The sequence below is a fragment of the Neophocaena asiaeorientalis genome, unplaced genomic scaffold, assembly GCF_003031525.2.
Source record: "Neophocaena asiaeorientalis asiaeorientalis breed wild unplaced genomic scaffold, Neophocaena_asiaeorientalis_V1.1 scaffold122, whole genome shotgun sequence".
NCBI classification, from domain to species: Eukaryota; Metazoa; Chordata; class Mammalia; order Artiodactyla; family Phocoenidae; genus Neophocaena; species Neophocaena asiaeorientalis.
The window spans coordinates 134,783-152,367 of record NW_020172725.1 but is presented as its reverse complement, the minus strand read 5'-3'; the positions used below and the strand labels follow the sequence as shown (position 1 = coordinate 152,367).

Genomic DNA, 17,585 nt, shown 5'->3' with positions numbered 1-17,585 from the left:
ACATAAACTGTGTATGATGTTTATAATTACACCTACCTATGCATCTGGTACCATCAGGAGAGGTGTAAAAACCGGGGGGACATTTGCAAAAGTAACTGCTGACTGTGTTTGTACATTCGCCCCCGTCACAGATTCCAGGAATAGTGCTGCATTCATCAATATCTGGAATGAAAAGAATAGTTTCAGTATTTGTAGAACACAGTATAAAACCGTTCATCATTACAAGAATTCAGAGGTAACACCCATCAAATCATGTTCCCAGAAACAGCAATCTTTAGAGAATAAAAGCTGCCTATAAAATAGTTAATTCAAAGAATGGGTGTTTCTTCTCTCAAGACAGGTTTACCCAAGGAATTTACCAAATTTGAAAGATTAGAGCAAAATGAGAGAAATTCTGCCTTTAAAATCTAAAACTGTACTGTTGTTTCAAGTCCCTACAGCATGCTAATATTCCAAACATTTTGTTTAAAATTTTGTTTTCCCTTTTCTCTTCGTGTTCTGCGCATTCAGTTAAGCTCCCTTTCTATCCACTGTATATTCTGCATCACTTCCTGCATTTGTTTTTGAGCTGATTTTCCACAGATACTGAAATCCTACAGAGACCACGTGGTCTGACTGCTGACCAAGACGCGGCTAACTTGGTAGTCTCAGGGGCTCCCAAACTGCCACTACAATGGTTCTCTCTGGGTTCAGAGAGTGAATTGTGGTGGACGCTGAGATGCTTCATCCAACTCCTCTGTCAGGAAATGACTTGCTGTCCCAGATCTGGGAGTGCTGCCAGGAGATGGCCTCCAGCTCTCAGCTCCTTCAGGGACCCCTTGAGCAGCCTGAGGGTTACAACCTTCCCAGGCGCCCACATCCACCGACTGATTGTGCAGGAAGGACAATGGTCTGGTCATCTCGCCCCAAAGGGTACAACTCTGAAAACCACTCCAATTCCCTGTGGGGTCGGCTGAGGTCAGAGTTGTGGTTAGTCCTCAGCGTCTGAGGAGGCCACTGGGTCTCCTTAAGGAAGAAGTCAAAGTCACTTAGACAACTCAGACCATTTCCTTCAAGGAGAGCTTTTCAAGAGCCACAATCAGACACTGGCAGTTGTCGACAGATGTGGCACCAGTGTGGGGAGAGAAGAAACTGAGAATGTCCTGCTTAGGTTAAAAGTGAACTCAGGGCCCAAGGTATCTACGTGGCCTCTTCCCTAAGACAAGTGGGGCTTTCTGCACTGACCTAGGGAGAGGGACAGTCTGACCCAAGCCTCCTGGAACCATTGCAATGAATGGCCAGACTGCCAGTGTGGGTAGTTTAAAAATACGAACTTTTCTTCTCTAGTTAAAGTACTGCTCTTCACTGGTAAAACAAAACAGAGTTCTAAGTGGACCAAAATAGAGTTCAAGTGTCTTCTGACTCAAGTTCACCCTGTTAGTCAAAAGGACAGCAGTGACACTGTTTCTATGCAGTTTAACCTTTTTAAAAGCAAAACCCCCATTCTTCTAGGCTAGGCTAGAGGCTAAACCAAGCAATATGTCACAGCTTATGTTAGGGTCAGTGCTAACCCAGACAGATCGTCCTTGTGAAGCTGTATAAGGGAAAGGTGCATATTCTGCTCCGACAGATATAAACGTCACTGTGGAGTCAGTGAAAGTCAGGCAGAGAAACAGCTAAGGAGAGAGCCTCAGGGTCTAGAACTTAATCTAACCATACTCTCAAGGCTCATTTTAAGGCAGTTCTTTAACATCGAGCCTTCTGTATTTACCAGCCACACTACTACCTAAAACCAACAAAAAGCCAAACAAGTACATCAAAGAGCCTAGAGGACCTGACAACGTCATCTAACAAGAGAGGAGGTTATAACCATAACACAAAGGTATTAACACAAATGCACCTTTCTCGAAATGTCCCTAAAAATTGATGTCTAAGTCACATGATGCCTATGAAAAATCATGTGAGCAGATAGAGTCTACTGAAAGAAACATTCTTCTACTTGTTTGTATAAATGACTGCTGTCATCCTTTTTAAGGACACTTAGTAGACATCAATATCCAAAGAGGTTATTTAAGTGACAGCATATATCAGAAAAAAAAGTTATTTAAAAACAAGAATCTGGGACTTCCCTGGTGGCGCAGTGGTTAAGAATCCGCCTGCCAATGCAGGGGACACGGAGTTGGTGCCCTGGTCCTGGAGGATCCCACATGCCACGGAGCAACTAAGCCTGCGAGCCACAACTACTGAAGGCTGTGCACATAGAGCCCGTGCTCCGCAACAAGAGAAGCCACCACAATGAGAAGCACGCACACCACCACAAAGAGTAGCCCCTGCTCGCCGCAACTAGAGAAATCCCGCACATAACAACAAAGACCCAACACAGCCAAAAATAATTAATTAAAAAAAAATAAAAATAAAAACAAGGATTAACTTGGGCAGGGTGGAGGAAACATCTTCTTTCACATGCTGGCTACGTTAGATTTGGACCCTTTACTGAGGATAAGGAGAAGAAGAAGAATTAATATGTACTGAGTGCCAGGCATTGTCTAAATGCTTTATGGGTGTCAACTCATCTAACCCTCACACTGTAGCTACGATCATAGAACCTGATTTCTATAATTCTGGTGCCTAGGCACAGCTCTTGCATTCCACTGAGGCCTTCAGAAAACTGGCACATGTAAAACCTGAAACAAGAGCAAAGAGGTTCGTGTATAAAGTGATGTTAAATCCAAGTCTTCAACCGCCACAGGCTGGGCAGGAGGAAGGGGCAGGGTTTCCACTAAGGGTGCACACCTTCAAAGGTCAGCAGGTCAGGAAACACAACGTAGAGTGTACGTCCCTACTTGTCACACAGATAAAGCTAAAAGCACCAGGCCAAATTGTTCAATTTGAAGGAACTTATTAAATGGCCCCTTCAAGGTCGTCTCCTCAGTGACACACCCTTTCCCTTTCCATGTCTAGGGCCTTTCTAGTTTCCTGAACCACCCTGCTTCTCAGTCCCATCACTTCCTAGCAAGGGAAGTGAGTTCTGATTGCACGAGCAAGCCATGGTGGGAGTCCCTGACAATAAAAGTCTGGAATAAAGCATTTCAACCACAAAATCACTTACACTCTGAAACTCATTCATACTAATCTATTATTTTTCCAGGCTCTTAGCACACTGTGTTTGTCACCTTTTAATAGAATGTCAGGGATCCTACACAGGAGAGAATTTGAGATCAGTGGATTTCTCAGCGTTTCTGTAAGTCAGTCTGTATCAAATGCCACTGTCAAAGTAAATCCGTTTGAGGAGCCTGGTGGGGAGTAGAACTTGGCTGGGAAGAGCTACTTTTGTGCTCTGAACACTTCCCCCTGTTTCCTTGGGGCAGGACAGAGCTGCTGGAAGTAGCTATGCCCATGGTCTCACTGGCTTCTTGCTGTGGACCTAAGCAGATACACAAATGGTAGGTCCTTTCCCTCCTGATTTGCTGCCCTGTCCTTTGTTCTTCTTCTTCCTTCTTGTCCCTCTGTCTCATCTGCTCTCTCCAGGCATTCTTCCCATCCCTTGGCCTCTTCCCTAACCTGGGGCTCCTCTAGCAGGAAGGGAGGAAGGACTGTGGAGGGCCGATGGGATAGAGCTGGGTCCCAGTTCTGGGACAGGCATCCCTGGGACACCCAGCTCTCCAGGAGCTCCATCCAAGATCATGGATGTTGACATGACTGACAGACGGGGGAAACCAGTTAACCTGACTGTCTAGATCGCTAACAAAGTGAGAAAAAAATCAACTAAAAATTGTGGCAGCTGTTAAAAAGCAATATGTGATACTAATAATTATAAATGCCACCGAGCCTGTGAGACTATTATTATTGCTTTATTAGACACCTGAAATCCAATGTAAAATATGTGACTAAAAAACAAACAAGCTGATACTTCAAGTCAGGTTGAAAAAAAATCAGCCTTATTACCAGTTTATAGTCACACCACGCATGCCAGTTTGCATGGTTTCTTATTCATGTAGCCCCAGCTGTCCGATCCCGACTGAGAAACAGTGAGAAATGTGGAGTTGGAGGCCTGATTGCAAAACTGGAAAGAACTCCCAGATATAAATGTGTTCAATCTCCTCATCTGAAAGTTGATGTAACTCAGAGCCGGTAACTGACTTATCCAAGATCACACAGAGGATGAGGGACATTGCCAGGATTCAGCCCAAGTCTACCTGATTCCCAGGGCTCTTGTGCCTATACCACAGAGATTCTGTTCAGCAGTTGGATAGGAGCCGGTGACCTTGAACAGTGAATCAGGGCCTGCACCAAACCTGCAGAGGATGGAGCCCCAAGATAGCAATGGGTTAAGTAGCCCCAGGAATTCTCCTTGGTGTCTGGCAGGATAAGCGTCCCTGATAGCAAGTAGCCATCAGATAAATAGGCCATTATTTTAGAAAAGGGAAGCCTTAAAGTTTTTTGGCTTACACAGGAGGGAGAGATTAGATTTAAGAGTTACATTTTTAAAAAGTCCTTTGCATCACACAGTATTGTAATTGCCAAAGGCTGGGCTGGTGTTAATCTAAATCCCAAAATATTAGTGGTTAATTAGGAATCCAAGGGACTTCTTCCAGAAATAAAACTTAATCCTTTAATTACACGTTTTATTTGTTAAGTTCCTTCCACAGTAACCTATGCAAATATGGACTTGGTTTCCAAAAAGAAAAGGCTCGTGTGTTCTTCCAGGGGGCACACTCCAGAGTCACTGGGAAAATCAACAACGAAGGTGGGCATGAACTCTGCTTCCCTTTTTCTCAAGTCACAACTATAAATCTCAATCTTTTTCTTCTTAAATTTATGAAAATTTAATAATTTTTATTTAATCGCTTCAGCTCGCTAATTTACATTTCAAAGGTACCGAAGTTGCATGTGTTGATATAAAACTAGGTACGTGATATTTTCAAAAAGTTTTGGGAAAAGGGGGACATTTTAAGAAGTCAGGGAGAATTCTGCAAAAGGAAGATCTCACACAAAGCTGCTTTCACCATCACTGACGGCATGAAGGTAAGCATCTTGTAAATTGGCTGAAACCAATTTTTGATTGAGTTTTTAAAAATTATTCTGGGCTTCCAGGTACCCAGTTCCTTCCTCTCCAAGTCAAGAGGAAGATACATTTAAAAAGCCATTCAATGAACTGGGAGATTGGGATTGACATATATACACGGCTATGTATAAAATAGACAACTAATAAGAACCTACTGTATAGCACAGGGAACTCTACTCAAGGCTCTGTGGTGACCTAAATGAGAAGGAAATCTAAAAAAGAGGGGATATATGTATACGTATAGCTGATTCACTTTGCTGTACAGCAGAAACTAACACAACACTGTAAAGCAACTATACCCTAATAAAAATTTCAAAACAATTGTAAATCACCAAACAAAATGAAATAGTCTATCTCAAGTTAAAAATAAAGCCACTCGGGCTTCCCTGGTGGCGCAGTGGTTGAGAGTCCGCCTGCCGATGCAGGGGACACGGGTTCGTGCCCCGGTCCGGGAGGATCCCACGTGCCGCGGAGCGGCTGGGCCCCTGAGCCATGGCCACTGAGCCTGCGCGTCCGGAGCCTGTGCTGCGCAACGGGAAAGGCCACGGCGGTGAGAGGCCCGCGTACCGCAAAAAAATAAATAAATAAAAAAAAATAAAGCCACTCAAAGTAATGGCAAGGGTGCCAGAACCACTTTCCCAAGGGCACAGAACCCCACCGTGGCCTGACCATCTTCCTAGGGCATATATGGGCTCTTGATCTTCTCTGTGGTGGGGGTCAGATTTTCTGGAATTCCTTCTATTGACCGCCTGGAGATCACCCCAGGCCCAAAGTCATGCCATTCCCATGGTGCGGTGGTGGAACTGGAGAAGGGCCAGGAAGTCGAAGGAGGGGACCCACTCACCAAGCATTCTCAGGGGACTTTCCGACTGCTTTCCTACCAGAGTAAGGCAGGGCAACAATGCCCAAACCAGTCTCCAGGCCAGAATAAATGCAGTACTAACAAGACATTCTCTTCCAATATCAATTTTGCATAGAAAAATTAAAGGGAAGGGGAAAAACCTATCATCTGAATTTAATATAACAGGAGATGGGAAAGAGAGAAAAAAAAAAAGGTCTAGCCAAAAGTATTCTGTTTTTATCTTGCTACTGACTTCAATATGTAGCCGGAAAAAAAAAAAAATTGTGGAAAAGGATTAAGTAATTTTCAGCCTGAATTTCTGGTCCATTGGTCACACTACTATAATAGGTTTCTTAGCACTAATAAAAGGATTTTGAATCACTTTTCTTTCAGTCCGAGCATTAATTCCGTGCATCTTCTATCTAGTTCACAACGAGAGAAGGTGAGAAATCCTGACTGATGTTAATTGACTGGTCTGAGTGAAAGAAAGTGTCACAGGAAAACAACTCTAGTTGAAACTAGAAGCTATCATAATTCCAGAAAACACAACACAGACTGGACAAGCCATAGGAAGTATATTGCCCTAAATCTTGAAGCTGACTACATCTCTTGAAACTGAATATAGTAAGCTGAGAAAGCCTCAAAATGACCCATTGTTGATGTAGATTTTACATGCAATAAACCTTAAGAGCTTATTAATGTCATAAAAGATATGTATGATAATACCTGGAAATCTATACCATAATATTTTAAATATTTCAAAGTATTAGGAAATAGAGTTATTAAAGTAGAGGTAATGGCCTGCATCCAGGAAAGCAGACAATATGGTACAACAAGCACCAGAGTGTGAATAAAAAGAAGTAAATTTTATGTCGTATGACATTGCTTACATGTGGAACCTAAAAAAAGGATACAAATGAGCTTATTTACAAAATGGAAATAGAGTCACAGATGCAGAAAACAAATATGGTTACCAAGGGGGAAGGGGGGAGGGATAAATTGGGAGATTGGGATTGACATATACGTACTACTATATATAAAATAGATAACTAATGGGGACCTACTGTATAGCACAGGGAACTCCACTCAATACTCTGTAATGACCTATATGGGAAAAGAATCTAAGAGAGTGGATATATGTATATGTATAACTGATTCACTTTGCTGTACAGCATAAACTAACACAATATTGTAAATCAACTATACTCCAATAAAAATTAATTTTAAAAAAAGAAGTAAATTTTAGCACTGTCTGATGACCTCGGTCAGGGCGCTTAACACACCCAAGACAGTTCCTTAATATATAACGTAAAAGGGTGAAACCCGGTAAGTTCTTTGCCCTTACAGTATCAACATTCTCTACTTCTAACTTAATCCACAGTATAACTTCTAAATTACATTGGCCTATAGAGAGTCAATTTTATTGTTCATTGAAACTTAAGAAGCCCTACATCCTTAGAAAGAACTTAAGTATTTTTCACAGCTACCTCAACTGTTTATAACATGTTCAAGAACATATCATTATAAATTATAGGATGATTAATAACTTAAAAACAACTCTAACCCACAAAGATAATTTTAACACAGTTATTCAGTTTCAGGGCAAGTAGATGTTAAACTTCTTAAATGTAATTCAGATTTAAAGCTGCCTTTTGCATGTATGATATACCCCGGAGATCAACAAAGAAGATTAATGATCCAATTCCTGACAAATAACTTAGAATGAAGTATTCCTCAGTGCTAGGGTTTAGGAATATAGATACAACAGCAACTGCTTTCAACAAAAGTGCTTGCATCTAAATGAAATCTTATATCACCCCAAAGACAATGAGTTGAGAATGAAGGAAAAAGTTTTCTCTGCTAAGCTTGATGAGAGATGTTGCCTTAAGAATGCTGTTACATTATTTTCAGACATTACACATATAAGGTACGTGAACTCACTAAAGGAAAGAATTCAATGCTGCCTAGTTACTTCCTGGATGTTTCCCTCTCATGAAACCAGTATTTATTACACTTGGAAGCCAGGGCTCTTTTTGGCAAATAGCAGAAGTAGTGAATATGAACACATTCTCTGTACACACATTTTTAGAAGCTCAATCTGTAAACTAAATGCAAATATATAAATTTACCTCAAGTTATTTTTCTGTTTGATTAACATTAAAAGGTTTCCATTTGATAGGCAGAAAAGGAAATCCTAAACTTGTACTAGGAGCATAAATATAAGGGTTAATAGATCTCTCCAAAGGAAAAAAAAAAATCAAACATACATTTTGACTAGAAAAACAACAGATGATATGTCATTCTGAATGATACGTAATGATCAAATTTAAATTCGTGTCTCTAGAACTATACAAAAACATGTATCTTGAACATCTTAACCCAAATATTGGTTCAAAAATATTTCATGTTTTAATATTTAATTTGATTCAGATGGATCTCTTATTTTGGGTCTATAAAAATGGAAAAAGCTGCAGGCTTTTTCTGGTTCAATAGCAGAAAGGCATATTATTCCCGGTAAGGATATTATACGTACACATTCACAGGAATGACAAAGACAGAAGGATTTAGGAACAATTTGCAAAAAAGCTTGTCACTGATTTGGGTTTTGCCCGCCCCTCCACCCCTTAACTGCAAAGCATGATATTTCTTACCTTCACATTTTTGTGACACTTCATTAAATTTGTGTCCAGCAGGGCATTTGCACTCAAAAGACCCAACAGTATTAATGCAATTTCCTCCTTGACAGAGCCCAGGGATGGCCTGGCACTCATCCACATCTGTTAGATTTTAGAAGCAAGGGATGGGGCAGGGGGTGGGGGAGGAGAGATTAATATGAAATTCATTGCAGAAGAAAACATGATCGTTTGCCCACAATTATATTATCACATTTATATCAATGAGCTATTTGTCCATCACAATATTTGGAACATGATGAGAGACACCGTTTCTCACAATTACATTATGCGAAATAAACTGAGTAACATAACTTGGTCAATAGCGTTCTATTGGAAGTCACAAGTATTCTTTATTTTCCTACCTTCCATCTTCCCTCATGCAGAGGAGAATGCTGGTACTAACTTTTGTGAGTTTTATTATGCATGCTGCAAAGTACAAGGTTACTATGATAAAATGACTGACAGTAATAACTAGAGGTATTCAAGAAATGCTTACAATCAAAACGTAACACATTTCTATAATAACACTGTCCTGAAGAGTTGTATGGAGTGATTCAGTTCAAACAGAATTTATTTGAATGAGATCACTCAGACTACACGAGACAGCTAATGCTTTTACACAAATGAGATGGAAAATGTTCACCATAGATTCTGGAGAATTGTCTTGCACAATAAAAATTAAACAACACAGGAAATTAGGCCAAGAAGTGAGAGCAGAGCAGCCGCCAGAGGGAAGATATTTAAAGGTAAGTCGGATCCTGTTCCAGCTCAGCTTAACACTTAAGGCCATGCTAAGTCCTAGAGGAGTCTACCTGACCCCTCTACTCTCTGAACTCATCTCCTATCCTCCGCCCTCTCTCACTCCTCTCCATCCACAATAGCTTCCTTGCCATTCCTCAAATACAACAAGGTCGCTCCTGCCTCAGGGTTTTGCAGTGATGGCCCCCTGCCTGGACTACTCTTTGTAGAGCTCATGGTTCACGCTGTCCTACCCATCAGATCTCTGCTCCACTGCAGCAGGGGACCCTCCCAATGCCAGTCTAATAGCAACGCCCCCCTCGCCCCCCATCACTCGCCACCCTTCTTTACTCTGCTCATTTTGCCCCATAGGACCAATCACTAGCTGACCTAATAAATATGTTTGCTTTGCTTTGTTCTATAAATCAAATGTTTTCAATACAAGATTCCAGGGAGCAGGTTCTTTGTCTGTTTTGTTCACTGCTGAATCCCCAGCACCTAGGAAATAACTATGGTCCTACATGGAACCCCAAATATTAACCTTCCAGGAACAAAAGTAAACATTCCAGGCTCATTAGAAAGATGTTTATAAAAGTACATGTATTCTCTCCATCTCTTCATCCATAACACACAAAATTCTGGTTTAATAAGAAACCCCAGGGAGGCAGTCTAACTTTTCTTCCTCTGGGTATTTTTTAGAAATCGTACCATTTAGTTTTACTCTTCATTGTGTGAAGTGAGAGAGCAATTGCCAACTGTAAAATCTCTAATAATCTGTGTTTTTGAAACAAGCTGCCATGCAGGAAAAGGGGTACTAATTTAACAACAAAAAGTATCACTTTTGATACTTTGGTACAAAAGTATCACTTACTGTTTTACATAAAATGTCCTGGCTCACAGATGAACGATAATATGTGAGCATAATTAGATTATGTTTTACAGCTGATCTCTATTTTGTCTTACACCAGAATTTTCCATTCTTGCTATGTTGAATATGTTTATTAAAATGTTATTTGAAATTACAATTGGACATAGAAGCAAAACTAGACAGTCTTGTTGATCATGATTTTTGGCCAACAGGAAATATATACACGAGGGCACTTCTCCACTGGTCATACATTCCAAGGCTGAAGACAGACTAAGTTCCTTTTTGAACCCATTGCTCACAGCCCCTCACATGTGGCCGAAAGACTAAAAACACCAGCAAGGAGAGAGCACCCCAAGCTGATAACAGACCTTCTCTGAAAAAAACCAACCAAACATGAAGAATTTCATTCTCACAGTGGCAATATAACTGCCACTTTGATTCCATGGGTTTTCACAAATTTTCTTCTTATAAAAAAACTCTTTTTTCCATTGGATGTTGAAGAGTCAGGAAGGAACAGGAAGAAAATGCTGGAAAAGTCCAGGTTGTATGAAATGAATATCAAAGCTAAAGAGAAGCAGCTCTTCCCTCTCTCCCTCTTCATCTCTTCCCCTGAATTCTCTCAGCATCTCAGCCTCTGACTAGGACTCATGGGTGGCAGTGGAGTACCCGAAATCTGGCTTTCTGGTCACTCTCTGTGAGTTCATGGGTATTAGCTGACTTCAAAACACCATGGCTAAGAATTTTTTCAAAACTCCTTGAGACTTTCCAAGGATGAGAAAAATAAGAAGGCACCAAAGAAAAAGGGGGACAAAACTTACTCTTTATTTTATGAAATTGTACCGTTTACCCTTTTGTAATTCTAGGATTTCAAAGTGACTTCTTGCTGCTCCTAACATTCAGAACGACACGTTCAAGGGCATACAAAAGAGTTGCATGTTGTACATAGAAGCCAGGGACCAGGATCAACCAGTGTTTATCAGATATGAAATTTATTGAAGTATAATTTAATGGAGATCCACAGAACTGGGTGATTAAGCTCAAGTTCTGCGTTATTGCATATTACCCTTAGAATTAACATACAGAACAAAATCGAACTAGTATCTATTTGCCTCAGAAAAGCATACCTTGAATTTTCTCTAAACACTGCAACTTGCTAAAAAAGCACTGAAGATGTCTAAAGGAAACAGATACAGCCTGGGAGTTTTCAGTCCCATCAGTTTAGTGTGGAGCTGCCTCTGTTCACTTCCTCCTATTTCCTGCCAGACATCCAGACAATAAAAGAATTTGTACAGCTGGAAGGACAGGAGTAAAAGCCAAAAACAGAGTAAGGGCTTCCATGGGAGGCAGGAGAAGAAGCAAGCAGGCAACATCTGGGGATATTTAAAACTGTGAAACAAATCCTAATTTATTTCTGACTTGTAAAAAAAAAAAAAAAAAAAAAAAAAAAAAAAAAAAAAAAAAACAGAAAAAACTCCATAATGCAGCATGTAAAATGGAGAGAGGAACAATTTTCCTCAGGTCAACTAAGTACAATCCATGAGACAGAGGAACTCCAGCAATTTCAAATGAAGGGGGAAAAAATTAAGAAAAACAAACTACCTTATTCACAAATTTTGCTTTGTGTTTGTACACAGCATTGCTCTAACATAGAGCACTGCTCTAAACAGAATCATACCACCCCCGGGAAACACGTTTGGGGATGGAGGGGGAAACCACTGGCAAGGAAAAATCCAGGGGGACCAGCTGCTGTCTCTGGAGCCACGCTCCTAATGCCTAAGTTGGATATCATGCCGTCAGCGAAATCGTGAAGCTATGCCTCTGACACTGCTTTTCCATTCTCTCCAACTTCACTGGAGAATGGCTCTCCAGAGCAAATAAGATGAATCCATTAATAACTCCATCGGCCCGGGGTTTACCTTGACAAGCTCCTGTGCGGATATTTGGAATGAAGCCGCGCCGACAGGGGTGGGGCTGGGCTGGGCACATCTCACAGGGGTGGCCCCAGGCGCGGCCCACCGTGGCACAGCAGAGTGTTTTTGTACAGACAATCCCGCTGAGCTGTCCCTGGCACATCTGGTTGCTGATCACAGTAAAACACGGGCCTGTCCTGTAATCTGAAAATAAAGAAGGAGAATTCCATGAAAGTCCAGAAAAGCAGGAACTATCATGCAGAAGAACAGCTGGGCCTGTCTTACTGGACTCCAAGTTGCACAACGGTCTTCAGGAATAGAACCGCACATCACTGACTCCGTGTGAAGCCTTGGGCAGACCCTTCCGCCTCTGAGCCCCATTTACCTCACCTACGAAATGAGGATAAAAACACTAGTTCCTATCCACTTTGAAGATACTGTTGTCAGGATCAGATGAGCTAATGGAAAATACTTTACAACCGTGACATGCTATCCAAACATGACATCATAATACTATTTACACATTCATTCACTTAAGAAAGTGTATCAGTGACGATTATGAATCAGCCCTTATGCTTGATATAGGTGCTTCAGTGATTCAAAGATCCCAAATCCCTGCCCTCATAGAGTTTACAGTCTATTATTATTTAGGTTGGAGAAAGCAAAGAATTTCAAAACTTGCAACGAGGCAAGTCATGGCACCTTCTTCTCTGCAGTTTCTTGAAAAACGGAAATGGTTACTTGTTTCTTTTGGATTGGGTCCACCTTATTTCAAATACAACAAACCAAGCAAACCAAAAACAAACAAACAAACCCCATTCAAAACAAAAAACAACGAGCAGAAAAGTTAGATATGCAAAAGACATCAGGTATTTAAAGAGTGAGGGCACTGATCTGAAATCACTGTATCCCTTGGGCAAAAGGATCATCTTAAAGCAAACAGGGATAAGCTAAGACCACAGGAGAAGTTCCATTTCCAAGTAGTCTCACCAGTACAAAATCTGTCTCCTTTTTTTTTTTTTTTTTTTTTTTTGTAAAGGGAGAAAGTCAATCTGGATTCGGCAGCCAGCAAACAAGAAAGATTAAGATGTAGTGAGGACCAAAGCCAAGCTGTCCCCAGCCTCCCCGTGGGAGAGAAATCTGGGCCATAATAACCCTTTCTGTTCTACAGCGGCCTTGGCTGATAAGGGAGGCTGGGCCGTGGCAAGACTCATGGGCTCCTATCCACCACCAGCACCGCATGCTTCCTCGTGTCATTTCTGGAAGTGCACAGATAGAGTGCTTCCTATGAGACTAGGGATGGACTAAATGACCCCGGTAAGTTCCTTTCACCACTGAATTCTACAGGTTTACGAAAATCACTGGGTGTGCTAATGAAACCACCGGGCTATACTTTCGTTTTGATGTTCTTCTTTCTTTCTCCAAGTACCTCATGAGTCATGATATGCCATTCGCTAAGGACAACTCTTTATCACAGTACCCACAAGAGTGAACAGGCTGAACCATGACAACATTTGGGCAATAGCTGACTCTTCCCAGCTTGTGTCCCACTATCCTGTGTATCCCCTCCTCCTGTCTCTCTGTTGCAGTTACGGTCCCATCTGCTCCCCATCACTAAATGTTCTTCCTCACTCTCCCTTCTTCCTTGCTGGAATGAGCCAGCCACCTGTGGTCAATGGCACTGCCCGAATGCCTGTGCTGGAAGATGAGCCTTCCAAGAAATTCCAAAGACAAAGCTTCACCCAGTCAAGCACAGCAAGAGGATTAGGCCCAAATTACGGCAGCACTTGAGAGATGGACACAATGGTCCAAACGTGAAGTCCTCATCTCCACATCTCCCTCTCTCCATGCCAGTGCTTACCAAAGTGTGCTATGATGGGATGCAAGACGACCTTAGATTGTCTTCTTTTAATAGTCATGTATTAATTTCAATTTGAATTATTATTAAAAAGTACAAACCTGCCAGACTCATAATAGCATAGATATGTTTGCTATGATGAGAATGAATTAAAAAAACCTTTTAATTCAATTTAAAGAAAAATAGGGCTTCCCTGGTGGCACAGTGGTTGAGAGTCCGCCTGCCGATGCAGGGGACACGGGTTCGTGCCCCGGTCCGGGAGGATCCCGCATACTGTGAAGCGGCCGGGCCCGTGAGCCATGGCCGCTGAGCCTGCGCGTCCGGAGCCTGTGCTCCGCAACGGGAGAGGCCACAACAGTGAGAGGCCCGCGCACCGCCAAAAAAAGAAAAATATTAAGTAAATACTAGTACAGAATATGCAAATAGGCCAAAAATTGTGTAACCGGTACAGAAACACAAACAGCATTATCTTTCCAGAAAACCAACCTTAGACCTTTGCTCTCCTGGTGTCTCTACATTCTCTGGCCCAACTTTCCAGCCCTATCTCCTGATACTTCTTTAGTTTATTATTGTCTTTTTACTTTGTTTCTGCATTTTTTTTACGCTGATTGCATTTTACTTTTATATTATCAAATTCTAAGTGTATTTTAATATTCTTCATAATATGCCAGATCTATTCAAAATCTGCTATCCTCTTCCATAGTTACTGTATTCAAACAAGAATACAAAAATTAAATGCTTGAGCTGTTGAGTAAAATCTCTGCCCTCATTTCAGTCTGTCAATAAAGAAAAAGTCACTCAGCACCATGGTGGTGTAAAACCAAGTCGCTCCTAAACACAGTAACTGCCTGAACAAAGTTAAATGCTGTAGCCATCATTCTTTCTTTGGCTCAGTTCTTCCAAATAGTACTAAGGGGCATTTATTAAATACTTCTCTCATAGATGGTTTCTTTCATATTATAATTTTTTTAACATCTTTATCGGAGTATAATTGCTTCACAATGGTGTGTTAGTTTCTGCTTTAAAACAAAGTGAATCAGCTATACCTATACATATATCCCCATATCTCCTCCCTCTTGCGTCTCCCTCCCACCCTCCCTATCCCACCCCTCTCTCTGATTGGAAAATAACTATTTCAGACAATTAGGAAAAGGCAGTCCCATATAAATAAGAAAATAAAAATCACATGTAATTGCACTTAAAGAAAGTCTGATAACATATCAGTTATATTATCCTACATAATTTTACATGTGTGTTTTATTTTTTATCACTAAATGGGAATTATATCAAATATTCAATTTTGAATCCTGCTGTTTTTTTTACTTAACATTGCCGAAAGCATTTTCCCATGTAAATACTATTCTAACACACGGCTTTAATTGCTGCATAATTTTCCATCAAGTTATATCATAAATTATTCAATCATTTAATCTCATGCAACAGCCATCAAGATTTTTATGACTATATATATCTTATATTTGAGACTAGAAAGATCACAGCAACATAATCTTTCATTCAAAAAATAAATAAAACCTTCCATGTTAGGTAACGAGGAAGGAAATTTAGGTTTATTTCCTATTTTCCTCTTGACTTACTGAGACAAATGCAAATACTTTAATCAAATAGACTCTTGTTGGTATGCCATTTTTCAATCTTTAAAAAACATAATGGAACATGAATTTTAGTTTTCAACACTGCTTGGATTTGTTTTTCCTCTTCATTTTGCCAAGATACTCCATGGAATTATCTTACATACGAGGATTGCAAAGATTCCAGGTACATGCAAATACAGTGTTTTGTGAGTGACACCAGCAAAATCAAGGTCCACTAGAAAACTAGGAAAATCTGAGTCAGTCCTATCTAACACTGGTTCATGACTTCAGACATGAATTCCTCATCGGAAGGTTTGCATCAGGAGAAAAAATAACCCTTCAGACTTTTCCAGGGTAAACAACTTTTTGCCCTCATTTCAATATGAAACACATGGAATAGAAACAGCACTTGTTAATTCTGATAATATTCATCAGGCATCTCTGGAGCCCATAGGGATCCATCTTTACTACATACACTAAATATCTGGCAAATAGTTTGAGTATGTGTAACAGAATCTGTGGACTTAACACATTTCCACACTAGATCCTTATCACTACAGACAAAGAGAAGAACCAGCTCATTTGATGATGCAGCTTAGTAAGTGGACATAAGTGGATTTGTAGAGTCAAATTTTCAACGAAAATGGCTGATTGCAGAGGGAGAGGCATAATCTGGATGAAACAGAATTGGATCTAAAAATGTTTTGGAAGGTAAATGCTGTATTAACGTGGTTTTCAAATGTCATTCCGATTTGGCAGCATGTGCTTTTTGTCCTGTGCTTCATTTAGATTGCCAAAGTTATGCTGTTTTTAGTCCAATACTCCAACCACAGAAAAAATCTGCCCACACTCCCAATTCCTTACTAATAATCCAATTATTTACAATTATTCCCATAGCACTTACGTGATACTAGGCTAAATTTACATACTCTTTTTTCAGACAGTCCCAGCTCTAGACAGGGAATGTGCTTAATTCAATGCTTGGATAATATCTGACTCATTCCCTCAACGTAAATCATTATTCCTCATGCAAATAAAATATCGTATTAAAAACACTTTTTGTTCACAAGTTGCTCTACAATCACTTCCTTATAAGACCTCCATGAACTAGGGCGATAGGCCAAGACTTTCTAACATTAAAATGCAATTTTAATTGTTTTTAACTGGCTTACTCTAGTGTAGCTGGTTCATGGGAAATTCTGCATCTACGTGTTCCCATTATGAGTGGTTAGGCTCAAGGATTGTTCCCCAGTCCCAACAGATTTGGCCTCAAGGCTTGGGATCTAACCAATGTATATCTGCAGCCTCTAATCCTCAGTTCCTTCCCAGCCCTGCAGCTCAGAATGCTGTGACCTGTGGCGTTACTTCACTTTCATTTGCAATCAGACTTCCCCCTGAAGCAAATGCATCATTCACAGAAAAAGAACTGTAGTACAATGAATTCTTGTCACTCCTACCCAGTCACTAAACCACAAACTGCAGGGAAGGCACAAGGATATAATTTTGGGCACTAGGCTCCAATTATTTTAAATCCATCTTTTCATAAAAATTACAAACAAAACAATGAGATATCAACTTATCCATGATAGAGAGGGTCACAGCATGCTTCTTCCTTCCAGGTAGTTTAGCCTGGGACACATTAAGCTCCTAACGTGTGGAATTTCAATACAATCTTTTGAAGGACGGAGGTCAGAGAACTTTTGGTCTGAGCAAAATGAAAGCAAAGAAGTTCCACGATCCTAATCAGTCTCATAATTGCTGCTGTTTCTTCTTACTCCAATCATTCTTACCCTTAGGACATAACCAAATCACCTAGGGATGTTGTGCAAAATACTGATGCCTGGGTCTCACCCCTGTCCTCCCATATGCCTCCCTCTTGGAATGTGATTCAGTAGATGTGGCATGGTGGCTGGGCATCCATATTTTGTAAAAGCCCCCAAAGTGAGTTTGCAAAGTGTTTGCAAGATAGCTGAATGCTCACCTGAAAGTCTAACCTTAGAAATGTGAGACAGCCCATAAGCTGGGATCATTGCCACTCAACATAACTCAGTATCTTTCA

At 40.7% G+C, this 17,585-nt stretch overlaps 1 protein-coding gene across 1 annotated transcript in view; it reads right to left on the bottom strand.

Moving 5' to 3' along the window:
• The window catches only part of FBN1 (fibrillin 1), a 253,659-nt gene that overhangs the window by 127,891 nt on the left and 108,183 nt on the right, over window positions 1–17,585 (bottom strand). Inside the window, exons 6-8 of the mRNA XM_024740283.1 lie at window positions 12,083–12,280; window positions 8,537–8,662; window positions 37–162 (exon numbers count right to left, since the gene is read on the bottom strand). Coding sequence (XP_024596051.1) covers window positions 37–162; window positions 8,537–8,662; window positions 12,083–12,280 — 450 coding nt within the window. The remainder of the gene's footprint in view (window positions 1–36; window positions 163–8,536; window positions 8,663–12,082; window positions 12,281–17,585) is intronic.